The sequence below is a fragment of the Lissotriton vulgaris genome, chromosome 5 (genome assembly GCF_964263255.1).
Source record: "Lissotriton vulgaris chromosome 5, aLisVul1.2, whole genome shotgun sequence".
Taxonomy (NCBI): domain Eukaryota; kingdom Metazoa; phylum Chordata; class Amphibia; order Caudata; family Salamandridae; genus Lissotriton; species Lissotriton vulgaris.
The window spans coordinates 1,297,019,334-1,297,039,069 of record NC_141693.1 but is presented as its reverse complement, the minus strand read 5'-3'; the positions used below and the strand labels follow the sequence as shown (position 1 = coordinate 1,297,039,069).

The 19,736-nt window shown below is 47.3% G+C and overlaps 1 protein-coding gene across 1 annotated transcript in view; it reads left to right on the top strand.

Moving 5' to 3' along the window:
- LEMD2 (LEM domain nuclear envelope protein 2) overlaps nt 1-19,736 on the top strand; it is a 267,597-nt gene that overhangs the window by 137,731 nt on the left and 110,130 nt on the right. Inside the window, exon 5 of the mRNA XM_086923192.1 lies at nt 11,649-11,728. Coding sequence (XP_086779318.1) covers nt 11,649-11,728 — 80 coding nt within the window. The remainder of the gene's footprint in view (nt 1-11,648; nt 11,729-19,736) is intronic.

Genomic DNA, 19,736 nt, shown 5'->3' with positions numbered 1-19,736 from the left:
CAGCCAGTGTTTCTCACGAGTGGGAGCTAGCTCAAAGTCCACTCCTGAGTGTTTCGTCAGCTGGGCACCCCATTGTTGGATCTGTTCGCAAGATTAAACAACAGTTGCCCCACCAAATCAAAGTCATCCGTATGCCAGACCAGTTCAAAGGGTATAGTATCCTAATTTAATACATATACCTAGGGTGTGTGAAATAGCATTACTCCAATGGTCAGGATGTATAAGTAACTTGACACAACAAAAACAACAACACAGGTCACCACATTCATAGACTAGAAGAAATGTGAAAAATATGTGAAGAATAGAGTGAGTGCCTCACGGTAGCAACACCCGAGGGGGTTCCCGGCTAGCAATCACCGGTATACCCACTTCTCGTCAATGGTCACTCACTCTATTAAAGAAAACAGAAGTGCACATAGACACAATACAGAGTGCACACGTGAGAATAGCAACAAAGACAAACCAGTGTATACACATAAACACTACTGAACACAAACGTGTAACCATAAACCCCCACACAAACAAATTTAAGACCGGGCAGAGTTTTGCTGGCTACTTATCCTTTATTCTGGTGCTGCAAAAACCTCCCGTTTAAAAATGGTTAATTAAATACCATGCAGATTCTTCCTCAAGCCGACATGTTTCATTGCTCTTATTTTAAGCAATTTCTTCAGGGCATATGAGGGTTTTCCTATTCTCAAATTTCACATATACAATGTATCATCGGACCTTATGGTGAACCAATCAGTGTGTACCGGTCACCACCTGTTGGACTTCGTGTTAATAGATCACGCGTCCACCAATGGCTCCTCAATGATGCGAGCCACTACTGCAGAGTCCCTCCGGCGCTTCCGAGGATAAGGATTAGCTAGGAGGGTCAGCAAGATTCAAGCTTTCTCAATTGCAGAACCAATTCTTCAATTTCAACAAGATAAAGTTATACTTAGGACAAATCCAAAATTCATTCCTAAGGTCCCTTCTATTTTTTCATCTCAATGAACCTGTAGTGTTGCCTAAATTCTTTGGAAATCCTTCTTCGGAAGCGGAGAGAGCCTTGCACTCTCTAGAAATGAAACAATGTTTGAAATTCTACGTTGACAGAACGAAGTTGTTTAGGAAAACGAACCAACTATTTGTAGCCTTTTCTGGGCCTAGAAAAGGTCTTGCACTATCCAGATCTAGTATCTCGAGATGGATAACTTCTGCCATTGCCATATGCCACGAGAAAGCTAGAAAACCTCTGCGATCCAGAGTGCACGCTGACTCCACGAGAAAAATGGCAAATTCAGCACCTCTGTTCGCGGGAGTGTCGCTTCCAGACATAAGCAGAGCAGTGACATGGAAGACTGTGCACACCTTCACTAGACACTATTGTCTAGACACTGCGTGGAAGGAAGATGCAGCAGTGGGACAAATAGTTCTCCGTCATTTATTTCAATAAGGTATTTCTCAAACTATATTCTTATATATCAAAAGTATGGATGTAGATCTGAAGCTATGTATATTAATAGCCATTCTTATATGAATATTGTCTTTGCATATAAATTCCTCTCATTGCCTATTCATTAATACTGGATGGCGTCTAGGAGTTCATACATCCTAATGATTAGGATCAGAGCCCTGTGACAATAGAGGGTTCTATCCTGGAAACGCAAGTTGGTACGTGTACTGCTCTCTATTCTGATACAAGCATGTGAATCTATGAAAGATTCAATACTGGAGAAAAAAATAGTTACTTACCTGTACATTATGGTACTCCAGTATTATCTTTCATAGATTCACATGCGGCCCGCCCACCTCCCCGTTTCTCAGGCAGACCATTTTATCTCTGGATATATCCATGTCTCTCACTTGGGGCTGGAAATCTGATGGATGATGCCTCTGCTGGGGAGTGTGATGTCAGGACTGGCAGCTTATTGGCTGAGTTTTGGACCAAATAATGATGAGGTTTGGTTACCAAATAATGTTGTCCCCTATGGATTTCTATGCACTTTTCTTTTCCTGCTATGGTCATTCTGTTACCGTGAGACTCCCACCATGACGACGGGGAAGATACAAGCATGTGATCTATGAAAGATAATACTGGAGAACCATAGTGTACAGGTAAGTAACTATTGATTTCTTGTCAGGGTGAACCACTAAATTCACCAAATAAACCCGAGCTCAACATCCTGCTAATTATGGCACAGAGCAGACTGGCTTGACTTAACAGCAATGTGTAAAGTATTTATGCAGAACTAGAACAGTAATAAAGTTGAAATGCAAAACAATAAAAAAATCCCGAAAGGAAGTAGAAATAGAGAGTAAAATGTAATTAACAAAATTACACCAAAATTACAAAAACCCATAAGGGAAACTGGAGATATTCATTTTAAAGTTTTAAGCTGAAGTGCTGCCAAGAAGAACAACGTTCAATGATAGTCAATGGTTGCAGTTGAACAGCATGTATGCACAATTTAACGCTGACTGCGATGGAGTTCAGGTTCGATACACGCACCAGGTGTTTCCTGGTCACAGATTTTACCTTCAGACTTTAGTCCTTTAACTCCCAATGCACCAGAGCACTACACTTCTAAAGCCCACTAGGACCTCAGGGGAGGTCCTTTGAGACTCGCAGGTTGGCAGACAGAGGCCAACAGGAGGGTCCAGTCCTAGTCCAATTGATATGTTATGCAGATTTGTAGAGCACACTATCACCCAGGAGGTAGCCTGGTGCTGAGCAGTTGTGTATGTCTCTCTTAAGCCTTTTGTTTAGAATGAATCACTGAAAGTTTTTTCTTAAAACATACCATTTTTTCTTTGCTTGTTTTTATAAGAAATATTTTTTAAGGAGAACATGCTACATGTTTACAGACATAACAAGAGACAAAACTTGTATAGAAAACAAAACTAACATGACAAAATTTCTTGGATACATGTAAAGGATTAAGCCAGAAGACCGTTTATATACAACAAAAATGTCACCACGTCTTGAATACAGCTCATGGATTTGTTTACAAGCATGCAACAAAACATATAAAGTTGCCTGTCTGGTGTGCTGTAATGTCTTATCTTTGGGATCTCTGCCACTCGTGTCCTCTGGTGTGTAGTGCTAAACATTACTACTAGGCCCTTTTGTGATAGGGGGCAAGAGTCCTTGTATGCCAAAAACTTGAACCGTGTGGAATTAATTCCACTTATTCATAAAAATATTGTCGGAGAACGTACTGTTATGCTTGATGCTTTATGGCTACCTTATTTGGTGCATCTGGCTGATTTTTCTTATTGCATGCTTTTGTCTGATCATGAGTTCCTGCATGATGGTCGGACCTGAAACAGGATCGGAATCTATTCTAAAAAGTGAGGAAACACTTAGTCTTTGATTTCATGTTACCCAAGGGAGGTGGGAATCCTACATTGAAGTTTGTTGTGTGTGGACCATTCATCAATCGATTGTGGTCCAGAAATCTGCGGGAGAGCAAAGAGTATCTTTTATCAGTGTGGAAATCGATCCACTACGAGGGTGGTGACATGGTGGAACCCAGAGTGCACTTTTGAGTTGGTCTGGCAACGTGACAAAATGCTTGTCCTGTTTTTGGACTGTAACTAGGGGGACATTCAGAGGGTGAGAATCCAAACTAGTACTACGTCCTCTGTAATTGTTCGGCACCAGAAAATAACAGGAGTAGCATCCAGTCCCTATTTCTGATAGTGCACCTTCCTTGGCCAAAAGAGCCTGAACTTTCATGTGGACAATGGGCAAGTGGACCCCTGAAAGTCACTGTGGTGTGGGAAACCTAGGAGGACGGGTGAATAGCAAGCATGTGGATCTCATCCAGGTGTAGCTTTGAAGCATGACCATAGTACCATCTGCCCTTGCCAAGCAGTCTGTGATGTCCACACCGACCTGGTGTTTTGTACTTCACAGCGTCTTGCATGATCTGCACCAAACATACGTGAAACTGATCAGAGACAATCGAAAAGATTTCACTCACTATGTCCCACAGCATGTTCTAGTAATGTCCTGAGAGGTAATTTGAGTTGTCTGATCTGATGGCTAGGCTCTTCTGAAAGGCCTTCACGTGTTTGGATTCCTTATCTAGGGAAGTAGTGGAGAAAGAGTTAGGGGTCAACCTGCTCGTAGAAACTTGCACCACAAGGCTGTATGGTGTAGGGTGCTGGAAGTGGAAAGAAATGTCCCCAGTAGCAGGCCTATTTCCTCTAGAAATGTTCCTATTGCCAGGCATTCAAGATTCAGGTTTGGCACAAATCCCCATTGAGGTATCTGTTAGGGGCTTGTTGAATGGAGGAGTGGCTCTGACGAAGTGTGGCCACTCTGCAGAGCTTCTGAGAGAATATTAGGTTTTAACTCCGCTGATGACAGTTGGCGGTTAAGAACTTCTTCATCCCCTCTATATGCTGACTCCCGAGTGGAAGGGCCAGTTTGAGCGTTCATGTCAGTGCCAAGGGCAGCATCTAGGCCGCTGGAATTTTCAAGATCCAAAAACAGATTTTTATCATAATATAGGAGTAGTCATCCCCGTTATCACCATCATGGAGTTTCGGTTCTGAAAAAATTGCTGGTAGTAGCAGTGCTCCATCTGAGTAAGAATGGGGCTGCAAGGGCTGCATCTGTGGTCGAAATAGGCGTGACTTCAGTTGAGGTGGTCCTCCTGTGGCAACAGTGCTGACACTGGTGCATGAGGAAATGGTGAGGATCTCTGCGCCCGGTAAGAAGCTATGGCAGGTCCTGTTATGCAGTCAAGTGGCACAGTTTATCTGGGACTGATCCACTGGTGGTAGCATGTCTAGTGGGCTCCTCGGAATCATGAGGCCTGAAGGTGCACCAAAGTGAGCTGGTAGGGTGCCAAACAAAAGCAACATGTTCTCCTTAAAATCTTTAACATGTTGCAGAGTCGCTGAAGGATTTGGGTATACAAGTTGGGTCGGGATGAACTGAGGGATCGGTTACGGGTGATTGGACTGATTGGAAAGCACCCTTACATCCATCTGACATCTCTTTAGTGGCGAAAGGTGAGAAGTTACGTTTATTCTTTTTGTTTTTCTTGGACTACAACCTAACTGGTGATTGGAGTGGAAAGAGGAACTCTGTCTAGAACAGCCTTGAGTGCAAGTGGGTATCTGCGACTTAGAGCAAGACCGGTCCTTACACACTTTCCAATGGTGTTCAGCGATATAGAGCCTGGCCTTGCGGTCTCGGGTTCTTCCTAGCGCAGTAGTCTTACAAATTCATGTTGTGTGAGTAACACAGATACCAGATACATAACTAGTTGAGGGATCGTCACCAACATCTGCTTAAGGCAGTCCTTAAAGATTTTGAAACCTGGAGTTTTTACATCGAGACCTGCCCCTTGCACACTGTAAAAAGTTTGGCAAAATAAGTTCAGTCAAAAGACAGAAAAACGAGGGAGAAGGCTCTGAGTCTGCATCAGAAGGCACAGAAACAAAGGAACTGATGTCAGGGCGCAGGGGTGTTGGCTATATGTGGCTCTGGCTTCATTTCTGGAGTGGGACACAGTCAACACTGAGCCACCCAATGTCACCTACTTTCATGTGTGGGAATTGCTGCGAAAAATCACTGGATCCAGTGTGACCACTGGGATATTCACATGGTTAGGAATCTACTGTTAGAAGTATCCATCTGAGGAGGCCTGTAAGGCGGTCGGGCCCCTTACAGGATGGATAGAGTGGCAGAAAGACTGGATAAGCATGCTGAGAGACTTGATATGTTGGAGAGGAGGATCACAGAAGTGGAAGAAGCGCATACCACACTGGACACTGACCACAAGAAACTGGGGAAACTCATGCAGACCCTGCAGGACAAGACTGAGGACCTGGAGGCCCGCTCACGGTGTTGCAACCTCAGGATCACGGGCCTGCCGGAGACTACCCCTACTGGAAACATGGAGCTGTTCATAGAGAAGATGCTGGTCACGCTGCTCGGGGAGGGAGTTTTTTCGACAATGTAGTGGAACGAGCACATCGCTCCCTTGGACCTCGACCTCGTCCGAATGCCCCACCGCAACCCATTATTGCAAAACTGCTTTGCTATAGAGACAGAGACACGGCACGGGAAAATAAATCACTGAGGTTCGGATATTTCGATATACCCTGACTTCACAGTGCGAGAGCAGGAAGCACGGAAACATTTTGTTCCGCTAAAGAGACTACTACGTGACCTAGGAATGGACTATGCTATGCTGTACCGAGTGAGGCTCCGGGTCAATCGGCAGGGGCCATCTATTCACGGACCCGCAGGCGTTAAAAAGGTGGTCGAAGGAACACTGCAGAAGTACAGAAAGTCAGTTGCTGGACGAGGCAGCAGGTGGCCCGATGGAGGAGCAGGACTGACAAAGTAGGACACTTTGAACACGTGGGGGTGGGACCGCGATCCTGGACAGCATAACTATCGTTGTGACACTGCTAAATCCCAGGGCAGACAGAGTATGGTAACTACTGGGTAGAAGGTATGTGTAAATGAAACGGGCTAGTAGGCATAAGCTAGACATACAAGTACAATTCCAGAACTGAGTGATGCATGAGGCTTTACACGGCGGCGCCAGGAGGGGGACACCTAGCAAACAGTGATACAGTCACATACTTTATACACAGAGTGACCTCTGCCCACACGTGCTGAGCACCACAGTACTTGTTTTTTTTGGGGTTTGTTTACGGGGAGTTATAATGGGCAGGTAGGGTGGGACCTGGGGTACTGCGTGGCCATGGTGGGGGCGGTCAGCTGTGGGAGGGGTTGATTGCGATGAGTATTGTATGTTTTAGAGTTCTTTTTTTGTTAAGGCGTGCAGAGTACGGTGCACGTACACATAATAGATTGGGGGACGCCAGACACAGCGATCACACCGATGGCGGGACAGTATACGGCTGATAGCCCTGGTCGGGCCCACAATGTAAGAGCGTTGTCTTGGAATGTCAGGTGTCTTAATGACCATCGGAAGGTACGTAGGGTTCTGAGCTACCTGCACCGTCACAATATTAACATTGCCCTACTGCAAGAGACCCACCTACCACTGACAAGCACGATGCCGCGTTGCAGAGGTCTTGTTGACAACATAACAGTAGCAGATTCCCCACACACGGTAGAGGCGTACTGACGTGGGTGAACCCCAAGTCCGAATACACGTTGGAGTTGTTGAGGGCTGGCATGGAGGGTCGTTTTGTTATATCCCGATGTAGAGGGTGGGGTACTGATTTGGTGATAGTAAACGTGCATGGACCTAACTACAACTGCCCAGAGTTCTACACATCGCTGGCTACGGCTAAACGTGGTTTTCACAATGCACAGTTTTTATGGGGCAGGGACTTCAACTTGGTAAGAGATCCAGACCTAGACCGGTCAGCAGGTCCTCCCCGGAGACCTGCTGTGGCTGCACTCGCACTGAACAGCGTGATGCTTAGTCTGGGCCTCGATGACGTACGGCGGACGTGCAATCTGGGACAGGGGGACTACACGCACTACTCAGCCTTTCACAATCTGCATACATGCATAGATTACTGGCTGGCCTCCACGTCACTGTTAGGCCAAATCCAGAACTGTCAGGTCCTGCCGCGTACACTCTGACCATTCACCGTTGCTATTAGTGCTGACCGCCCCTAAGAAAGTTATACCACCATTTACATGGCGCTTCCCGCCCTACTCACTGCTGGATCCACTCTTCAAGGGGGAGCTTGCGGAGGCGATTGAAATATATTTTAAGGCAAATATACGAACAGTGAATAGTTTTCAGACAATATGGGAGGCTTTTAAGGTTTATGTTAGAGGCATAGTGATGACTAAACACTCAGGGGTCCTCCCAACCATAAGGCAGAGGCTACGGGACTTGGAATTGAAACTGGGGCAGTTAGAGGAACGCTTGGTGTCATACAATAATAAAGGCCTTGAGGAGGAGATGAAGGAACTGTTAAGTGAATATCATGAGGAGGCAGACAGGGAGGTCAAGCACATGGGGAAGGAGGAGGAGACAGGCCGGGATGGGTATTTGCTAGGGTGCTAAGTGCGGAGCGGGGGAAGTCGCAAATCACGACAATAAGGTCGGCGGATGGAGAGCCCTTAACTGATGAAACAGATATTGCGGCTCGGTTTCGATACAATATTACGCAGACTTATACACAACAAGAATAGGAGACCTGGATAGGGAAATCCTAGATTATCTGGAGCACATTGATCTTCCGTACCTTACGAACGCTCAGAGGGAATTTCTAACACTCCCCATTGAGAGGGGCGAGATTGTGGACGCCCTAGCAGGTATGAAGACCGGGAGTGCCCCGAGAACTGATGGCCTCACGGTGGGGTATTATAAATCCTTTATTGATCTCCTGCTCCCACACCTGGCAACACTCTTTGATGATCTGTGCGAAGCGGGTAGTATGCCGCCGTTGATGAGGGAGACCAATTTGGTGGCGATCTCCAAGCCAGGAAAATCGCTGGAGGAGTGCAGTAGTTATTGTCCGCTTTCCCTCTTAAATGTTGACGCCAAGATATATGCAAAAATGTTAGCCAATCGCCTGCCGCTCCTGGCTCCGCATCTGGTGGCTCCGGAACAGGCGGGGTTTATTCCGAGCAGAAATCTGACATATAACATTCAAACTGTCTTTGAAACAATGCAGCATGTTAATCAAGGTACGAAGGCAGTGGCGGTATTTTTAGACATGGAGAAGGCTTTTGACTCCGTGGAGTGGCCCTTAATGAGCCGCGTTTTGCGGAGAATGGGACTAGGGCAGGTGTTCCTACATATGATTGGTACACTATACACTAACCCCAGGGTGAGGATCCGTTTGGGCAATTTAGTCATGGACTCCCTTACCTTCTCCAGGGGGACCAGACAGGGCTGCCCGCTATCCCCTTGCTGTATGCCCTAGTCGCGGAACCGTTGGCGTGCGCGCTCAGAGAATACCATGGAAACGAGGGCATTGGCTTCCCGACATACAGGATCGTAGTCTCCACTTATGCGGACGATACACTGCTATACGTTCGCGACCCCGAGAACAACTTGTTGGCGGTGCTTAGAGAGGTGGTGCACTTTGGCGTGCTCTCTGGTCTGAAGGTAAATTGGACGAAGTCTTTAGCTCTCCCTCTCACCCATCCACGAAGGAATTCGAGATGGAGTTTCCACTGCAGTGGACTGCAGATTCCGTCAGGTACTTGGGGATCCAACTGTATACGGATTCTGAGATAGTATTTCGAGAAAATTATGGGGTTGCCATCAGCAAATTGGAGGACGATTTAGAGGCCTGGTGCCGAGTCCCACTCATGGGGCGCATCTCCATTATGAAGATGGTGGTGTTACCTAGGCTGTTGTTTCTGTTCACAAACATCCCAATGGTGCTTCGGCGGGTCTTCTTTCAGAGACTGAAACAAACCATGATTAAACTTGCATGGTCGGGCAAACAGGCCCGGGTACGATGGCAGGTCCTTACGCTGCCATATAGAATGGGAGGCCTGGGAGCCCCTGACTTCGAATTGTACTACAGGGCTGCACAGGGAGCCCACATGTATACCTGGATGCATGGTGACTCGAATATTCCTTATGTCCGGATGGAAAACCTATTTGCGGACCCTCTCCCCTTACCGGCCAAGATACTCCAGCCGGTTGACCGCTAAACAGGAATACTAGATTCGATAACTGCTACCAGTCATGCATGGCACTGTTTGCTGCAGCAGCAGGGGAGAGTGCTTTTGTACTCACCTAATATGCCGCTTGAGTGGGCCCTTTGGTTAGCTCCCTGCAGGGACGTGGGGGTGATAAGAGCATTGCACCAACTGAAAGTACTAACGGTAGGGGACTTGTTTCTGCATGGGAAGATGAAGACCTTGGAACAGGCATCTGAGACTGCGGGAGTAGGCACAGCACTGCAACGCTTCCAATTTTACAGGGTCCGTAGGGCCCTACAGGAACAGTTAGGAGCGGACCTAGATGCGCCACAGGAGGTCCCTGAACTCACCTATGTGATTAAGGCTGAATCTCCACGCAAGATAGTTACAAATATCTATAAAATAGCAATGTCTCACAGGGAGTCCAGGTTTACGGCTGCAAGGCTGGCATGGCAACTGGACTTACAAATGCAGACAGATGATGACATGTGGCGATACTGCTGTACAAATATAAGGAGAATCTCGCTACATGGTAGGCACCGGCTTATACACTTTAAATACATCAATAGGGTATACTATATACCAGAACGTTTGTGCCGATACGGGCTGCGGGAGGAAGGGATGTGTGAGAGATGCCATGCGCCGATAGCAGATTTTTTGCATTTGGCATGGCTATGCCCGAGAATACATGCGTACTGGGTAGAGATCTTCAGTGAATTGAGTAGAATAGCAGAAATATCGCTGGACCCAGATCCAGTGATTGCACTCCTGGGATACTCCAAAAGGCTGCCTAAGGCAAAGCCCAGATTGGTGGATATGGGCATGCTAATAGCTAAACGGGTGGTGGCCTTGTGCTGGATGAGGGGGCCGACGCCTACGGTGAGGCGCTTTGACACATGATGTGCTGTACTGCTGCACGCAGTCTGGAAACTACAACGAACTGCTCCCACCACGCAGCAGACCTAAACATTTCTGGGGGCTATTTCTGACACAATTGCCCAGTGGGAATGGGGAAGCACTTCCGATGGAGCTGAACCCCCTCGGGAGGAAGCAATACAACATACTGTACCGCACAATGAATGAGCACGACTAGATGGATATAACTGGAACGGAGAGAGGGACTTGGGGTTGGCTCTACATCTAAAGTGTCCACTCAGAGTAGGGGAACACATGGAATAGATGCAGATGGAGAGAGTGGCCGGGGCCGGGGGCCTTGACGATTGAGGTCGATACAGTGGGGGGTAGACCACTGATGTACTGGGATATCGCCGGATAGAAAGCAGCAGGAACACCGCTGAGACTCGCGCAGCACTATTCGAAAGGACTCCTTCTATTTGGTGTTAATGTTTATGATCTGTGCACAAAGCGCCGCCTGCTCCATGCTGAGTTGTTGGCATTATGGCTGTGTATTAACTAGGAGGGGGGCGCTGCCGCAAAAAAAATAAAAAATCTTCAGGCGGGCTGCTCTGCACAACTGTATGCTTTTGAAGTTGTTGTGTAATAAAACCTAAAAAAATGTTTTTTTTAAAGTATCCATCTGAAACAGGTTTTTAGTCAAATCTGCAACTTATGCAGCAAACAGGTGATGGAATATGTGGCAAATGCGACAAATTTATAATTGTAAAGAGTGACCCTGAATATATTCATCTTTTAGAGTTCAGACAGTTCTTCAGTGACTAGTATACTACAGTAGAATCACATATTTACAATGCACCTCTTTCTATTCACCACTCTTCATACGCTGCATCCAGTATGCCTGCTTACCTCAAACCCTGTACAGTTTTTCACCTAAACACATTTTACCCTGAAAGTTGCTGAACTCGTTGGTGCATCTCTATGCTAAAATGATCAGCAAGATAGGTGTGCATCATGAAGCTTCGACCCTAATTGTCAACACCGGCCTTTGGCAGTACCTAGATAACACAGATGTAACTGTAAGATTGCATGTTAAGGGCTCTACAAACCATCTGTTAAATATGCAAGTCTGTCTTGCTCACAGACATGACATAATAATATTTTTTCTGCTTTTCTTTGATAGAATATCAGTGGGCACTCTCCAGAGAAGTTCGATTTGGCACTGCAGAGAGTCATGAATAGTAACCGTGATTTAGGGATCTGGTGAGTAAGTGTTTGGAATTTGTGATGGCATTGCCTTTTTTTTTAATGACATCTCAGCAGGCTTTGTCACCTATTTGTAGAGAGCTCATGCTACATTACCAGATACAGTTGGCACACTAGATTGACATTAAAAGAGGGGGCAGCAGCAAAACAGGGGCACAAGATTTATTAATATAGGAGTTGTAGGACATTTTGGTTCATTGTCACTTCAGAGCAAGTGGGTAGCACTACATGTGAAGAGACCGTTCTGATGGATACTTTTACCTGCAAATTTTTCAGCTTTGACTTTCCCAGTGGAAGATTCAATTTGGAAAACGTTTGCAATAGCTCTGTGGCACCAGTAGATGGTGTCAATTCCATTCATACATGAAGTCGTGATGACCTCATCGGAGTCATGAAGCCTCAGAACTAATGCCATAGCATAAATCTTTTATTTTCTGCGTCTATCAACGTGATCGGGAGCTCTGCTCTAACACCTAGTGAGGGGATTTCTCACAAGGTCAAGACAACATTTTAGTATAGTAGGGACATGTCACCCCCAAAATACTTGAACTTTAAGCCCGGACACTGTCATGGACAAAGATGTTCATCACACGCCTGCACGACAACTGTCTTGGTTCGAGGCATGACACATCGTTGTGTGAACTCTTTAGAAAAGATGCCACCTTAAGACCATCAATGAACGTTGGTCCAAACTTTGTTTGTGGTTTATTCCAAAGAGTAATAAAAGCTGTTGTCGAACAAGGTACTGAGCAAGATCAAGTTTTTCCTCAATATGGTCGGAATCCACCAAATTCTCAAAGGACCACCCAGTTCAGAGCTGGATGGTTTTAATCCATCACCGTTCTTTAGCCCACTCTGCCACCCCAGTTCGGACATGGCTATATGCAAATCAGTCTGACCCTGTGCCTCATGGGAACAGTCCAGCCCGAACTGCCAAGCCATGTCTACCCTGGACCGGAAACAAGCATCCTAGGGGTGGCAGAGTGGGCTAAAGAACAGTGATGGATTAAACCCAGATCTTTTGACTGGGTGTGAGTGTTTGATTGATTCAGATGCTCCGTCCATCACTACCCCCTTTTGTACCGCTTTTGGCCGCCATAAGTGTGGCAGGGTATGCTCAGACGGGAGTCCCTTGCTCACTTCGCCACTGGATTCAAGCAAGCCGGGCTGAAGATGGCTGGAATGCCAGAAACCGGTCCTCGGTAGCTTGTTTCCGGTCCAGGGAAGACATGGCTTGGCAGTTCGGGCTGGACTGTTCCCATGAGGCACAGGGTCAGACTGATTTGCATATAGCCATGTCTGAACTGGGGTGGCAGAGTGGTCTAAAGAACGGTGATGGATTAATCCCAGATCTTTTGGTGTGAGTGTTTAATTGATTCAGATGCTCCGTCCATCACCACCCCCTTTTGTACCGTTATTTACTTGATAGGCCTGGAGAGGGAGATGAATGAGAAGGATCTGTAGACCCTTATGGTTACCAGTTTCCTGAAGAAGAGCCGGAATAGGAAACTGCTATGAGGAACTGGTGGAGGCCAGTGGACTAGACACCTCACCCAATACTGTCCTGGTCCCTCCTCTTACCGTGGCTAAGGAGGAGAGATCCTCTTTTGCAATGGTTGTGCGGCGGACAGGTGAGGTCTTGGACCTTCAGTTGCCATACTCACCCAGACTATTGCAAACGGGTGAAATGCAGCAAAGTTCACCATAAAGTGTGGGCTAGACACGACTAGCTTGTTGGGGAGAGTGAGACCCTAGTCAATTGCCTTGCAGCACCATGCCTGGCAGAGAATTTTTTTTTGAGGGGATGGCCAGGCTTTCCTCATGGACATGCCCATTGATGGGTCTTGCCTCTTTGCATGGAAGAGGTATTCTGCGCTAGATCACTTTAAGGACAGCAGAGCTACTGCCATGTCCTTGTGTTTGTCTATGGGCCCTCGTCCACTCCAATCCACCTTCTGTCCCTTACGTGGCCAGGGAAGGGGTCTTCAACTGCGCCCTTACCCTCCAAGTCATCACAGCCAACAGACTTCCCAGCCTTTTCATGGCAGACGGCGTGGGTCCCACAGACCTCGATGCCCCAGCAGCCACGGCCTCCAAGCCTCCTAAGTGAGCTTTCTGACCGTCATGAGCATCCATTGGGAGGGGTTTCACCATTCACCTGCACCACTGGCGGTCAGTGACATCAGACCACTGGGTCCTCACAGTTGTCCAAAGCGGCTACTTTTCTATCCCACCACCCATGCCACTCACATACGATCGGAGGACCATTTCTCCTTACTCCATAAAGAAGGGCAGGCTTTGTTGGCCAAGGGAGCTATAGAATGTATGTCTACATCAGAAGTAGGATTTGGTTGTTATTCCCACTACTTTCGGGTATCAAATAAGGACTGATGACTTCGTCCTATCCTAGTTCTGTTCTTTCTCAACCTCTTCTTGTAAAAAGAGAAATTCATAATGCTCACTCTTGTCCACATCCTGTCTACTCTCGACCCGGGAGACTAGATAGTAGCGTTGGACATGCAAGATGCACATTTGTACATCCCCCATCTTGCCTTCCCACGGACATTACCTGCAGTTTGCCTTACCAGTGCCCCTCAGGTGTTCACGAAAGTGATGGCAGGGGTTGCAGCTCAACTGCAGAGGTCTGGGATTACAGTATTCCCCTACCTCTTCGATTGGCTGTTGAAGGTGGGCTCGGCCCAGGCATCTCAGACCCTCCAACTACGACAAGCCTTCTGCATTCGCTGAGGTTCACTATCAACATGCTGAATTCACATCTGACTTCCTCTGAGACGCTCCTTTTCATCAGACCTGTTCTGGACATAGTGCCTTTTTTGGGCCCATCTCCCCAAGCAGCGAGTCAAGGATATTCAGGCTACAATTCCGATGTTTCAGCTTCTATCCTGGATTTCGATGAGCCTCACTCTGATGGGTCCTCATGGCCTCCGGCATCCTGCTTCTTACTCATGCCCTATGGCTTATGCAGGCTCTACAGTGGGATCTTAGTGCCAGTGGGAACAGCATCAGGGAAATCTCTCAGACATGGTTCAGATCTCGGTGGCAACTGACAAAGATCTGCAGTAGTGGGTAATGAACTGCAACTGGATCAGTGCCAGACCCCTCTCCTTCCCCCACCGGAGCTAACTTAAATGACAGATGCATCACTTCTGGGCTGGGGTGACCCAATGGGAGAGGTGGAGATCAGAGGCCTTTGGTCTCTGGCAGAACTCCACATTAATCTATTGGAGTTCATGGCTGTTTGCTTGGCACTGAAATCCTTTCTTCCTTTGATCAGAGGAAGGCTGGTGCAGGTGTTCACAGACAACACTATCGCTATGTGGCATTGCAACAAATAAGGCGGGATAAGGCTGTGGACCCATTGTCAGGGAGGGGGCCCTGCGTTTCTGGTATGGCTGGAATGTCAGAGCATGATATCTCCATTCAGAGGTGGTGCAAGGTCTCTTTCAACAGTGAGGACAGCCTTGGTTAGATCTGTTCACCACCCCCCAAAATGTGCAATGTCAGCAGGTTGGCGGGCTTGAGTTTCCAAAGCGGCTCTCTTGAAGACACTTTTCGTCTTGAGTGGAGCACTCGGTTCCTGTATGCCTTTCCGCCAATAACCCTCCTTCCCGGAGCGCTCAAGAAGATCAGAAACTACCAGTTCCAAGTAATTCTTTTTGCTTCAGGTTGGGCATGGAAAGTCTGGTATCACGCGCTGTTGAGCATGATCTTCGATCTGCTGGCTGCCTCTTCGAGAGGATCTCCTATCTGAACACAGGTGTGGATTCTCCACCCGAACCTGCACACTCTCCACTTCATGCATGGAGAAGGAGTGGCGACAGTTTACAGCTTTTGACCTTCCTCCCAAAGGCTGTAACATTATTCTATCATCCAGGCATCCCTCCTCCAAGTCAATATATGCCTGCCCTTGGGACAAGTTTGTGTCATGGTGTCCCTTCCACAAAATTGACCTCCTTTATGTATCCTGTCTAAAGTCCTATTGTTTGCATTATCTTTGGGCCAGCAAGGCTCTGCCATGGGCACAGTTAAGTGTTCCCTTTCTACCGTCTCGTCATTTTTGCAGTTGCCGGACCAACCCTTTCTCTTTAAGTCACCCATAGTGGCTAGCTTCCTTAAAGTCCTGCAACATATGTTTCCCCCTACACCATTCATAATGCCTCAGTAGGACCTCAATTTGGTTCTCACTTTTCTCATGTGTACACCCTTCGAGCCTCTTCACAGGTACCTTCTCAAGCATTTGACCTTAAAAACAGCATGCCTAGTGGTAATAACCTCAGCGAGGAGATTCAGCGAGTTCCAGCCACTCTCAGTACACACTCCTTACATTACTGACTACCCGCACAAACTTGTCCCTTAGGCACATGCCTCCTTTCTTCCGAAGGTTGGAACTCTATTCAATGGAGGTCCGAATTTCACCCTGCCTACTTTCTTTTTTCCACTTCATCCCCCCAAAGAGAGGATAGACTCCACCATGTGGATCCAAAAAGAGCATTGTCGTTCTACCTTGACAGCACCAGAGACTACCGGATGGATGATTGACTCTTCGTGGGCTATGTGGGAGCAAACAAAGGGAAGGCATTACAGAGGAGACTCATCTCGCGATCAATTGTCCTGTTCGTTAAGATCTGCTACGCAGTGGCCAAGAAAGCAGCCCCCGAGCTCACTCCACCAGAGCCAAGGCTGCGACCATTGCGTTAGCGTGCTGCGTCCTAGTCATCTGCAATGCAACAACATGGAGATCACTGAACATGTTCATAGAGCACTACTAGAAGTCAGGTCCGCCATGGTTCAAACTTCCACGTCCTTGGCCTTTCAAAGAACTACCGCTTGCCGATATAGACCAGCGCCTGATGATCCAGTGTTGTTAACGGCACACCCATCACCAGAGAGTTTGGTGGTGAAGAGTTCCCCCCACTTCAAAACTCAACGCAAGTGCATTCCAGACACATCTTATATTTAATCTAAAACACTTGAATCTGTGGGTAAGAAATAATTTTCTGCAGGAAGTCTCGCCCTCAGATCCCTTAATGCTGCATGCCTCCTTAGCCATTATATGCATGCCCTCTGGACATGGCAGTATCAGCTTCCCTCAGTCTAATGGGCCATCTCAAAGACAATTTTTAAGAAGTGGTAAACAATGGGTAAATGCGTCAATACACAACATAAAAGCTGGCCTTGATGCATGCTGTTCTTGATGCTGCTGTCTCTTTAGCTAGAGTTATCAGAGCATCTGTAACCCTACAAAGACATGCATGGAACTCTGGCGAGAATACCAAGATCTGGCCACAGAAGAGGCCCACAGTCAATTATTGGCAGTCCGTTATTTACCACACAGCATGGTCTTTATGATGCAGGCGACCATGGGGGCAAGTTGCTTGCCTGGTTTGGAATGCGGGATGCAGCATCTTACTGGATTCAGAGCATTATAGACCGAGGTGGTGCCCCCCTCTCCCACCACTTGACTGATATTGCCATTGCGGAGGCCTTTGCTGGCTACTATAAGGCCCACCTATTGGCAGATGCCCCTAATATAGCTGAGTATTTGGCTTGGTTAGACTTACCTGTGGTGTCCTCTGAGGATCGGAGGCACTTGGTGATAATGTTCTGGAAGAAGTCAGGGCTGCCATCGCAAAAATGAAAACCGGATAAACCCTGGGACCAAACGGCCTCTTAGCGGAGAAAAAAAAATGCTCACGTTTATCAGCCCCCCAAATGCTCAACCTATTTAGGGAGGTGAGAGACAGTGGAGCATTACCACAGGATCTACAATGTGCAACCATTTTCGTGATCACAAACAGGGCAAGCCCAAAACAAACTGCCGCTCCATCTGGCCCATCTGTGAAATATATAGGTGAAGGTGCTGGCTACCATTCTTGCCTCGCAACGCTGGACAGTGATTACCCCACTCATTCACAGAGACCAGTATGGCTTAATTGCTGGGTAGGTCTACTAGAATTAACCTTTGATGCCTCCACAACTGGATGTCAAAGGTGGCTTTGAGAGAAGCCCCCATATTTTCTTAGCATTGAACGTGGAAAAGGCATTTGATGCCATACATTGGCCTTTTCTCCACCAGGTGCTTTGCAAGTTTGGTTTCGGTCCCTACTTTCGACAATGGATCTTCTTCTGCCAAGCACGGAAGTCGGAGTCGGAGTGAAATGGGTTCTCGCCTCTATGTTTTTAATAGAACTGGGCACCGATGGGGATGCTCTCATCCCCCTTGTTGTTCACTATCAACATCGAACCACGGGCGGCGGTGATCCGTTCCCACCTGGATATCCGGGGGTACAAGATCTCTGCGATGGCTAGGGACAACGAAAAAAATCTCTCCATGCCGACGACATTCTGCTGTATGTCACTGAACCGGAGGCTACCATACCTGTGATCCTAAATACCTTCAAGTCTTGCTGGGCCCATTCGGGCTACCATATTAATTGGAATAGGTTTGTGCTCTGCCATCTCTAAACCCCTTTGGAGCCCACAGTTTTGCCTCTGGTGCTTCAGGTGGCGACAAAAGGATTTCAATATCTAGACGTACTTGTCACACAGCACCGGAAGCAATGTTTTACCAGAAACCTTAAGAGAGTGATTTACGCTTTTCAGGAGGACGTGGAACAGTGGAGTGCGCTTCCCCTCACATTGCTGAGAAGAGCTTCCATTTTCAAAATTGTTACACTCCCAAAACTATTATATGCCTTGCAGAATACTTACTACCCGCTCTGCGAGTCTGTGTTTGTCAAGCTGTAGAGTGATCTGTGTTCCCTGCTATGGTGTGGTAAGCACCCTAGAATAGCCTGCACCATGCTTTAACGTAACTCTTACAAAGAGGGTATCTTTCTCCCACATTAGGGCTTACTATTGGGCAGTGTATCTGGTTGCGGTGAATGACTGGGCGTTTGCACCTCTGGACCATTACACTTCTAGGTTGGAACGCAACCAATTTAATAGCCGCTCCAGTCTCTACTTCCTATGCAGGGGACAACAGTTTGACGATTGCTGACGGCCACCCAGGTGGCAATAAAGGTCTGGCAGAGAGCCACAGGCGCCATATGGGTTGGGCGGGTAAGTTGACATGTGCGACGCAGCTCTGGGAGACCGAATGTACGGTGATCTCTAGGGACACTGGAGTGGAATTGAGCTGGTGGGAAAAAGAAGACAACCGCGTTCAAAAGAGACCTTTCTGCCCCCATTCACCAATGATCCTGGTAGTATCTGGATGATTTGGAGTTGAGAGGAATTCAGAGGATTTGAGATTACCCCGCTCCCCAGTCTGCTGGAATTGAGGGCTTTCCGGTTGGTGCTAAAAGCTTTTCTCCATTCCTTTCTAGGTCGGCCGGGGCAGATCTTAACTGACACCACATCCAACCGCAGTCTGATACTTAAACAAAAAAGTGTGTGTGGGGGGAGGGGGAGTTATGGGCTAAAGTTCCTGAAATCCTTAGGCTCTGGACCTGGGCACATCAACACGGCCAGTGGCTAGTAGAAAATCACATGGCAGCCTCCTTGAACAAAGCCAACAGCCTAAGTTGGCATCAGCTTGCCGACCATGATTGGTCCCTTCACCCACAGGCAGTCTTAGATCTTTTCAGATCTTTCCTCAGTATGACTTATTCGCAACTCAGAGCAACGCTCATTGCCTGAAATTATGCGCCCTCCAGGATCTGTTACATGGAGCTTTGGAGATGCATTTCAGTTGATGTGGAAATTTCTTCATTATGCGTTTCATTATGCATTTCCACCAATACCCCTTAATTTCTCAAGTTTAAGGAAGGTTCAGAAAGCCCAGGCCAAAGTCATGAGATCCAGCACTCAAATCTTCAGAGCTTACACTTTCATGCGTGGAGATTGAGCAGTGCAATCTAAGCGCCATTCAACTCCCATCAGAAGTGATGGATGTGATCCTTTTGGCATGTCACCCTTCTATCAAATTGATCTATTCAGGGAGGTGCACTGAATTAGGAATAGGTGCTATAATTTGCTCTGT